Below are 11,395 nucleotides of genomic sequence, written 5' to 3'. Positions count from 1 at the left end.
AAAATTAAATATACTATCAAATCAAAATTTGCGTAAAACAGAAAACCTTCATATTTGTCTTTACTATGAATGTAGACATAAATTGCAAACAACTGTCATTGATAAGTTGCATCATTTAAAACCCTTCTCTTTTTTATCAAGCACCTTATTTCACTGATTTTGGCTTGGGAACCTTTAAAATCAATATTCTGGTTCTAAACTCTGATACTTATGGCTCTCCAAACGAAACAGTCATAATGGTTTCTCTCTTTAGCTATGTCTATCAGTTCTAAAAGCTATCAATGTTGAAACTCTCGAACCCTTGTTCTTGATTCAAGGTCAATCTTCAGTATGTTGTTGATGATAACCTCAGAATGTGTCATAATCTTCACACAAGAATAATTTTAAACTCTCGATTAAAATATATTCAATCCCTTATAATTGTTAATGATTGCATTTTAGAGCTTTTATTTTGTTTAAGGACATATTGTTATGATTGGGAAAGTGACGCTTTAAGGAAAGCAACAACAATGATAAATGTCTTCTCTTAAATGTTTTAAATTCGATGTTCCTTTTCTTTTTAAAAAGAAAGAAAGGGGAGGGGTATCAGCTGTGCCTACTTGTACTTCTTTCGAAAAAAAAAATTTAAAAAGAATTTTACGGACTCATTATTTACAAACAATATACTTACAGAATGGTATGGTTGACGCCCTACAGTTGAAATTTCAGCAATGCTAACGTGCACTGAACTGATTATTAAAAAAAAAAAAAAAAAAAAAAAAAAAAAAAATTTGATTATCGATTTAGAGACAGGTAAATTTTTGATAACGGGTAGATTTTCTTTCCACATTCAAGATTTTTTTGACAAGCCAACCTTACGTAATTTATCAGAAGTAAATTCCTTTGATATCAGAAATCCAATGAGGATTTTAAAGTAGTACTGTATATTGGTCTTAGGAATAAATCACAGGTTAATGACAATGAAATTTTATTTCTACACGAACACAGTCTTCCTCAATTGTTTCTAATTTAAACATTTATACATGAACTTAGGATTTTGTTAAATGACAGCTCAATCAGTATCTCGTACATGCAGTTCGACATGTTCAACGATGGAATTTCAAGAATATAATTTATTACTGGTCCGGTTGAAATGTGATTCATAAATTAGTACACTTACATTCAAGGCAACATAGTAAAAAAAACATTGTTCACAGAATTTATTAAGACAGTGAATTTTATCAATATACACAATCAATATCAAAACACATATATGTAATTTTTAAAATTTGTACCTGCATATTTAATTTGTGTGTGTGTGTGTGGGGGGGGGGGGGGAGGTGTGTGTGTGTGGGGGGGGGGGGAGGTGTGTGTGTGTGTGTGTGAGGGTGTGTATGTGTGTATATAATTGTTTGTGAGACCTATAATTATAATGCTTTGAAAACTTAATAAGAAAATCTTTAAAATACCAAAAATTTCTTGCATGGTAAAGCTTACTTCATTCAGTTTGGTTTACTAATTATCATAATGTTACAATTTACAGACAATATGCTTTCCGATCCGCGATCTATTAATATTCTAACAAAATCGTAAAAGATAACTATCAGAAATAATTATTTTAAATTATTGCATGAACAATATATCAAGATTTACATTTCCAAATATTTTTCCTGAAGATTCCTTGTAAATTAGAAAAAAAAGTTTATGTTCTCATGAATTACCGTGGGATGACCAAGAATATTTCCATTGTGATGTGATTGAATTAAAAAAATAGTGCAATTTTTTTTCAAAACTGATCGTTGAATGACAAAAATATGTGGCAAGTCATCAGAAAATAATGTAAATATAAGATATGAATTATTTTTTGAGAATGCATGAGGTACATGAACTATAACACTTCACGACTGCATATTTATCATGAAGCACTAACGCGCCTCATGAAATATGTTGGCGTGAAGCGTCGTAGATCATTTCCTCATGAATTCTCAAAAATTAAATTCATCTCTTAAATAAACACTCTAGAGTAACTCTGAAAGTCCATGAACAGCAAAAGTAAAATAAACTTACATTGCAATGTATTGCATTCATAAATTGAACAGCATACGATTGTTTGCTTATTATGCCATTAAAAGATGGCTCATATATGTGAAATTAAATTCCCGTTATGATATGGAACAAAAAAAACAACAACACATTTCCTAATTCCTTTTCTTGAGTTTCAGAATGGAGTTCTGTTTTCAGTTGTGGTATACGTGGCTGGTACTGGTCTAATTCCCTGTAAGATTAATTTTACTTTCTTACTTACACTCAATAAGTGTAAATATATATATATATATATATATATATATATATATATATATATATATATATATATATATATATATATATATATATATATATATATATATATATATATATATTTCAAATAATGTTTGAGATGCAAATCTTAAACAAAATTCATTTTATTTCTTGAATGCATTTCTCGCTTTAATCTTATCAAAGTTTTACCGTTTGAGATTTGTACAGATGTGTCTCTCTGCTGACGTAAGGGCTTTCAAAATTCTCCATTGGTTCACTGTAGATATGTGGTCTCTGGATCGAAAACTAAAAAAAAAAAAAAATAAATAATCATATTTAAAAAATAGATAAATATCCCATCGGTCACTGTATTTTTTGTAATTTCTACATTACATTTGTGAATAAAGAATTATTGAACGGAAGAATTCACTAAATTAAGTTGCAAGTTATCTCATTCAAGGCGCATGTCTTCTTAATTATGATGTTTGTCGAGATGATAAGAAATACAGATGAACATAAATAAAAAGCATGCATATTTTAACATTATTATCCTGCATATTGGCTTATGTTGCATTTTACATGTTACATGTGTGCTAGTGTTGTATTTGTAACTTACCTTGATCTTTCTGAAGAAGAATAAATTGCACATAGGAAACAGAAATATGGCACGATTATATTGTACTCACGTTTCTGGTTGAATCAATGCTAGCCATTGATGAGCGTTCTCCACCGCACACTCTCGGGGAGTGGTGTGATTTACTTTGAGGCAGGTAGATCTCTAACTCTGGAACCCTTGGACTTTGATTCCAAAGGCGTTCGTAGGCCTGAAAATATTACTTTTACCATCTTCATTTTTGTTATTGAGATTTTTTCATTGTCAAACAAATTGTTTAAAATGTTTTGGGAAAAAAATACTCTACGCTTCGCTTGCCGGTATCAGGAATTATTTTGACAAAACTAAAGCTGTCCTAACGAATTGATACCTCCCACATGGTATGGTCAGAGCATTTACAATACCAAATGTGAATTATTATTGATTTATTGCATGCACTTTTTCTGTTGTGTAGTTTTGTTTTTCATGGTCCCCTTCCCCTCAGTTATATGCATCGTCTACTATTTTCCATTCACAAAATTACAAAGGAGAGAAACTTTTGCACCTCGAATCAACGTTGAAATAGTATCACTGCAATTTTTTTTGTGGTATTCCTTTTTACCATGAATGAGATTTCTATGTAAAGATATAGAACGTACACAACTTTTGCACCTCCAGTCTCCGTGGCCTTGATCATGTACAAATAAAATTGAGGGACAGTCATGTCACATCTATATACTAGAATCTAGGTGGGGTTTCTATTAGAGTTGGGCAAAAACTGACATACTTCAGTGACATACCAAAATTATGTCCTTTGACGACCTTCATAATGGCTGATACGTTTGTAATGAAATACAGCAATAATAAATGTAAAGCATTGCAGGGAGTAAAGATCACGAAATATTTCACTTAATGGTCTTAGAATCTTAACTTAATTGGTGGATATTTGCATACTCTCTGTTTTCTCCAACTATATATGAACCTGCACTCGCCAGTTGCGTTGATAGCACTATGAACGCAACTTCTGCTATAAGTGCAGGTTGTTCCTTACACTGGCGGAGTACAAGCTTCTCCACTTATACAACACATTCAATGTTGTGCAAAAGGAATACATTTTAGCTTTTAATGAAATCCTCCGGGGAAAAAGAAATTTAAAATGATTAAAATTGCAGATTGAGGTGTATTTAACTTTTAAAAAATTAATTTTAGTCAACGTATTTAATTGTATAATAAAACTTTCTATAAATTAAACAGGGCTCTATAGCTTCAATTTATTTTCATTTTTAAGCATATAGTTACAAAGAACAATAACTCTTCTTGATAGGGTAGTTTTACGTTTTACTCAGACAAAATGAAATTTCTGTAATAGTGTACAGGTATCTATTTATAGAACGATTTTAACTCTTAAGAAGAATTTTAAGAACTTAAAAAACAAATGAAAAAATTCTTTAATTAAAATCAATATAAAAACATTCTCTTTTTGTTATTAATAATTTTTTATCAGAGAGTTTCGATGACATCATGACGCGTCACAACAGCATCAAAACAAAAATTTACGAGAATATTTGAAGATAAGTAACTGTGACGAACAATAGAAATTGTCAAATTTTCTGGACGACCGGACAGTTTCATGCTGTATATAGTCATCATGAAACGTTTCATTCCATTTCCACTTTTCTATGTTTATGTTTTTTTTCCTGTTCGTTCAGTTCATGGGTACAACCAGAATTTAAGGCTGCATATAATTGGGGTTATGGTCTGAAAACTGTGTATGCCAGGCGCGGATCCAGGAATTGAAGTTAGGGGGGGGGGGCGCAGAAGTAGGCAGGGGGTCTGGGGGCCAGGGCAAAGCCCTGGTGGGGGCCCAGGGGACGAAGCCCCCGGAAGCTCCTGGATTCTAGAGATTTTGTAGGGTAAAAATGAGGTCTACCGAGTAGACATTTTTTTTCATTTTCTTGACGAAACTATGATTCACGCTAACTTTGACAGTTTAAGGGGGGGGGGGGGGCGGGTGCGCCCCCCCCCCCTTAAATCCGCCACTGTATGCTCTCCTACACAGAAATCTATCACATTAGGAAAAAATTCCTCTTCTGTTATCATGTAGTCAATTACACTACTTCCTAGCTCTGTTTCACATGTATATCTACCAATCTCTGTCTGCATGTAGTCTGCCATTCACGCTTAAATGATTTACACATGTCCAACAGCATTGTATCGAACGAATTTTTTGTTTTGTCTTCAGAATAGCGTTCCAATTTATTGTCACACACATAAGATTGGTCATCATTCTCCGGTGCAACAAAATCGTCCCTGATATACAGTGTAGTCAGGCGATACAGACGTACGAGCGTTTAAGTCTCCCATTATAATAACTTTTCCTATATTTCGGAATGTAGCTATGTTTTGGGAAAGTTTATCAAAGATGTTTTCAACGTTGGTTATAATATTGTATACGGGGGATTTCTCCGGGGGTAGGTAAGCACAGCATAAATATATATCCTTATCAAGTAAGAAAAAGTATTTATCAATTCTAAACCACATGATCCCATCAATATTTGACAACACTAATTGAATACCTTTATGTAATTCATCTTTTATAAAAACAGCAATGTCACCACTGTTACGCTTAGCCCTCTTATGGATGAATTTTCTTGGTTTGTGATACATCACATAGTTTTCCATATCAATTTTACTATTGTTGTTAGTCCAAGTTTCTTGTAGGCATATTATTTCCCAATAAATCACTTAATTCTTTGTTTTCAAGTTTCTGTGTTGTCAAACCTTGAATGTTCCACGACATTATTTTGATACTTCCACCGGCGTATCCCTGGTCTGCATTAGTGTCCCTTTGTAATATATTTTGACCCCTCTCTCTTGGTCTGCTGAGTCCAGGTGGTTTGTACTCTTCACCCTCAATAATAAGTTAATCATATTTTAGGAAAGCAGTTTTATCCTCACGCTTTGCTCGAGTCATGACCGGGATAAGTTTTTTTCGTCTGTCGACGATTTCCCTGGGATACTGTTGGGACATTCCGTAAGATGTTTCCTTTAGTTTATAGCCATAACTTTGTACCGCCTCTTTTTCCTTTTGGAAAAATTAAGGCTCTCCGGGGGGGGGGGGGTAATTAGTCAGGTCAGTATTTGAGATGTTAATTGCTGTTAAGACAACATGTCCTTACCTAACCTGTCCTGTGTTTCTTTAATGATTTTAATTAAATGATCGTTGAGTACCGTGAACTGATTATAATGAGTCCTTACCTCCTCTATCCTTTGCAGTTACCCATCAAATTATATTATTGAACACACATTGTAAATTAAAGTTCAGACATAGGTTTGATTATGGTATACAATGCAGAATGAACTTGCGTGACATCTCCTCTGATTTTTTTAATGTATCTGATACTTCGGGCATGGGTTTTTTAAAGTTTTTTTGACTATTAAACTTGAAATAAATTATAAATAGTGTTATAAACAATATATAAATATAAACATAATCTTACTATATGTAACATATTTCTAGTCTTGTTTATTTCAGAAGAGCTTTCAGTGATGAAAGATGTCAAGAATTTTTTTTATACGATTAACCGATTAATCGGTCGGAACGTCTTGCGGTTAACCGATTAGCAATTCTGCATTCGATTGCCATCCCTAGTAATAAACAACGATTATTCAGTGATCATGCGCGCATCATGGAATATGGCAACAGAGAAATTGCTATTCATAACGCCATGTTCACTGACTAACTTTGTTTATTCCTTGAATGCTATTTTCATATTGCATATATATCTTCATACGTATAATCTACGTAGTCCTAATCCTGTACCTGATTAGTAACTCCTGGAGTACCTGTATATCGATATAAATTCTGTGAGTCTTCTGTCAGACGTAGACTAGAGGTAAAGTCTCTCATGTCGAGTTTACTCGTAGCGAAATAATCCCCCTTTTTACTGTAAAAGAATCGTATATTTTTGAAAAACTATAAACAAATAATTTTGAAAATTTATCACCGTCACATGGATAACACAGTAGTTGTTAAAGCCATTAAATAAACTAAATAAACAACCTCGGGCTTTAGTACTTTTGTAGTAAAGCTGTCTTCTAATTGTTCTTTGATATATATTTATGATCATATGAAAATAAGCTCACCTTTTTTCTTGTTCATCCTTACAGGATCGCCTACAACACAAGATAAGTATGATGACAAGTATAAGGCCTCCTCCACCACCAACAGACAAACCAACAACAAACTCCACAGTCCCTGTTCTCTCCTCACACTGAGGTCCGTAGTACATGGTCACAAGACTCCTCTGACACCTGGCACAAAAATATTCTGATTTTTTTTTCTCTCAATTGCATTTATTTGGAAGTTAAAGTAATATAAACTATGAAATTTTTAGCTGAAACAAGATTCATAAATACATGAAGATATGTACTGCTCATGTGGAAAATAACTTAAACACTTCCTATAATATTGAATACGCAATGCCAAACTTATTGCGAAAATTTTTAAAAAACTTGTACCAAAAATGATCTTGGGAATGTAAGTGACTTTACATATTCAAATTTTAATAACAACATGATTTAAATATCATTTTGGATACCTGAAATTATTTGGTACGAGTAATAGCACGACCTACCTACAAGCTGTCTGGCTGAGAACTGTGTCAAAAAAGCAATATCCCCTGTTATTACATGGTTTATCTTCAAGGTCACATTGATGCACACATACCCCGGTGTAGTGGTCCGCAGGGGACACAGCACAACTGTAACCCAAGGTACAAAGCTTTCCCGTGGCTTTACACTCTGTCAAATCTTCAAGTTTCAAATTATATAATTTGATCCAATATGACTTTAATTAAGGTTATATCTGATTCTTCTAAAAGCATTTTATTCTACACTAAAAATACCATTTGTTTGGTGTTCCAGACTCTCTTGGATTTCCATGGATGTATCAAACACTTCATAGGAACTAGAACTTATGTGATCTATGTTTCCTCGAAAATTCTTTGAAATTAATCCAGGTAATGCCTTAACTGATATATTTTGTTCTCGAAATTTGCCAACAATGATGTCTGCATTGATATCAATAGTATAATTGGTCTTTCTGAAATATATGAAGAGCAAGGTTTACAACTTTATAATTAAGTTGAAAATTAGTTTAGTTGAAAACGCTTCAAACACCATTTAGATCCGTTGTGAGTATATTTATGTTAAAAATTACGTAATTCTCTTGCTGAAAAAGGACTTATGACATTGTCAAGATTTACAAAAAAATATTATAATAATAATAATAATAATAATAAAATAAAACTAGAAAGTCTGCTATTGCAAGCAATAGGGTATGTCGCCCCGAACTGGCGCGCGCGTGTGTGTGTAAGGGGGAGGGTAGTAAAACTGTACAACAACTTTTTTGACTTAACATTTATTAGTTAACCGAATTTTATTTGAAAACTGCATGCAAAAATAAAGCATTACTCAAGAGAAAAAAATATCAGTGAAAAACGACACTTATCAAAAATATACTTGCTGTATACAAAAGAAGGAATGTCAAAAATTGTTGTTTTAATATATTTTATAATAGTTGTGCAAGTTCATTTCATTTCTTAAAATACGGTAGCAATGCTCAATAATGTATAACCTGTATAATTATACTATTAAAAGAAAGAAATATCGTTGTCTTATAATTTCATAAAGTATTATCTGTTAATTGGATTTTAAAATACATTGCATAATGTCATGAAATTGACATCAGAAATCAAATGGAAATTTAAATTTCTGTTTCTAAATAGACATTTCATTTTTTCATGACTAAAGCAATACCCATTAGCTAAGCTTGGACAACCATCAACTCGTATCAGTCCTTTCAGTACTTTGATTAAAAGAAACTTCTGAAAGCATACAATGGTCACGTGACCGCCACTTTTCATAAATCATTTGTTTCTTACCTGGCTTCAGCGACAAACTTTGAAAAAATAAAATATCCTATGCACAACTAGGGTTGGTGATTTTTATTTCTGTAAAGTTTTAAGGAAGATTTTGAAAGCCATCTACGAGAACGCTCAAGTACAAAACTAAGGTGAACCAAAATATCATTTCGTTCCGGTGGCTGAAGCGATGGACCTGCTCCAATTTTTTGTCGGAAAACAATTTGATCCAGTAGTAGGAATAACCTTTAAAGTTTCCAAAAGATTGCTTGCGTAGCTACTGAGAAAACTAGAAATTAAAGAATTTTCACTTTTCGTCCGTTTCCATGGCAACGGTAAGAATTTAGAAAAAATTGAATGTTGACTGCACTCCTAGAGTTTCTAATCATAATTTCTGTAAAGTTTCAACAAGATTGTCCGAGCCACCTCTGGATGTGAAAAAAAGGAACATGGTGTGAAAAAAAGGACATCAATCAGCCAAACTCGTCCATTATATTTATTAGGACCCGACACTCTAAACCAAACTTTTCGACATTGTTTCCTTTTTGAAACATAATTGTATATATATATTAATATAGTAAAGAGTGTTTCGGCGGTTTTTAACGGGTGCTTGCCCTAAGGCCCGCCTCTTCAGGGGTCCACCTTAGCAATATTAGTCTTGTAGTAAACGTGATCTAATAATTATATCGCCTATGCTTTTGTCCTTGCTATAAGCTATAATTGGATCCGATGTAAATATTTCTTTGCATCTTATGTCTGTTTTCATTTCGTTCCAATATTTTAAGATGCGTTTTTTTAATCCCTTGATTCTAGGATTGTATTTTGTAACCATAACTAATTTATTTTGGAGTTTCGATTGTTTGTTGCTTTTATTAAGGATCTCATTTCTGAGGCTTCTGGAAAGAACTAACTGACGCCATCCAGAAACAAGCCTCGCAGAAAGTTATAGATTTCCTCGAGAACCAAATAAAGGAAAAAGAAAACGAGGCGAACAGGATTAGGACGGAAACAATTAAGAAGGTAGGATTTGCTACCCAAGAAAGCGCGTCCATTAGGAAACAGCTGGACACAGATATACTGCAGCTCAATGATGAGAACACCAAGGAACTTGAGGAATTTCGTAGGCATTTGAGCTCTATGCAGCAAAACTCATCCAATCCTAAGACTGCAACAGTGTCCAGAGCCCCAGGAAAAACCACGCATCAGCCCCGGAAGGACTGGAATTACAGTAACCGAAGGAACACATTCTCAGGTTATCGTCCTCAGGAAAAGAGAGGTCACTTTAGGAGACGCTATTACCCATATTAACATTCTACACAAGTAGGACTCGAAACACCTTCTTCTTGGTGATTTCATACATATTCCGTGCATATTATAATTTCTAACAACAACATGGACATCTAAAATTTGGATTATACTAACTGTATTTACATGCGGTACCTAAAAAAATCGTTTTCTATTGATATCCTTTAATACCCGAGAGAACTGTGAGTACAACCAACAAAATTGACACTTCGGAATTGGAAAAACTTTTTACTAGTAAGGTTTGTTATATATTCGAGCGGATTATAATTAATTTACATTATGGATTTTATATATTGTACAAGCTATATCATAATATACGAACAGTCAAATACTTGTACATTATAACTATTCAGACTCTTAAAAAATCCATTGACTTTTTTCAAAGAATTTTGTCTCTGTTATTTTGTATATATATTATTCTTCATATTATAATCTTAAATAGAATTTGGATTTTTTGTTTTCTTACACATTTGACCAGCAACGTGGTCAGTCATTGGTTGATTGTAGTAGCTTCAATCTGATTGAAAGGAGGCGTGGCTTTTCGCCTGTCCACGTTTCTCTTAGCTCGAGTTTCTGACATTGCTATAAGATCAGTGCGAATAAGCACCACAGGATTAATTTTTGTGCCATCCGTTTGTTTGCTTTGTCACTTATCTACGGAAATTCCATTATCAAATGCTTACATACCTTATGCCCTCTACTAATGTGCACAGAAGTATTATAGACGTGGTGATACTGATTTTCAATTGGCACTAATTAGCCTATTATTATTAATTACTTATGTGCCTTATACCCTCTATTAATACGCTCAGACGTATTATAGACGTGGTAATATTACTAAATTAATTTGTACTTGTTAGTTTTCCCTATATTAATACGCTCAGACGTTTAGTAGACGTGGTACCTTATTTATAATTATCGGCAAATTAATTTATCATCTGAGATAATTATCTCAATCTTTAACAATATATATACCGTCCCTTACAATGGCGCGACGCTTCAAACGTCAGGATAAACAAAAGAAGAGTGCGTTGAGAGCATCTAATGCATGTGCTCATAAACAACGTATTCACAAAGCAAGCGTTTTAAATGCAAAAAAGTTTGTTCTCAAATATCCTCATATTGTCTCAGAGATAATGAATATATACTACTAGCTAAAGGACTTAAATTCATTCCGTCACCACAAGAAAGCAATGTCAAAAGGTTTCTTCTTAAGGATTTTGACGAATTTGCGAGAAAACTCAGATGCAAATTCTTTTTTGATACCCGAGAAGATAAAAAACTTCATCTCTTCAGA

General features: G+C 33.2%; 1 protein-coding gene and 1 long non-coding RNA gene across 2 annotated transcripts in view; both read right to left on the bottom strand.

Annotated features, from left to right (window-relative positions):
- Positions 1-2,205: 2,205 nt before the first annotated feature.
- On the bottom strand, positions 2,206-3,053 carry LOC133174349 (uncharacterized). The gene is made up of 3 exons (XR_009719123.1): positions 2,964-3,053; positions 2,488-2,583; positions 2,206-2,254 (listed from the first exon to the last, which is right to left on the bottom strand). It is a non-coding gene; the product is annotated as an uncharacterized LOC133174349 (long non-coding RNA).
- Positions 3,054-5,570: 2,517 nt separating this feature from the next.
- The window catches only part of LOC133174055 (mucin-2-like), a 28,792-nt gene continuing 22,967 nt past the window's right edge, over positions 5,571-11,395 (bottom strand). Inside the window, exons 4-8 of the mRNA XM_061309096.1 lie at positions 7,777-7,973; positions 7,507-7,681; positions 7,016-7,183; positions 6,693-6,816; positions 5,571-5,780 (exon numbers count right to left, since the gene is read on the bottom strand). Of these exons, the coding sequence (XP_061165080.1) occupies positions 5,571-5,780; positions 6,693-6,816; positions 7,016-7,183; positions 7,507-7,681; positions 7,777-7,973 (874 nt within the window). The remainder of the gene's footprint in view (positions 5,781-6,692; positions 6,817-7,015; positions 7,184-7,506; positions 7,682-7,776; positions 7,974-11,395) is intronic.

The sequence above is a fragment of the Saccostrea echinata genome, unplaced genomic scaffold (assembly GCF_033153115.1).
Source record: "Saccostrea echinata isolate AGI-Se365-2 ecotype Australia unplaced genomic scaffold, CSIRO_AGI_Sech_v1 ptg000057l, whole genome shotgun sequence".
In the NCBI taxonomy this organism is placed as follows: Eukaryota; Metazoa; Mollusca; class Bivalvia; order Ostreida; family Ostreidae; genus Saccostrea; species Saccostrea echinata.
This window is presented reverse-complemented; position numbering and strand designations above follow the sequence as displayed.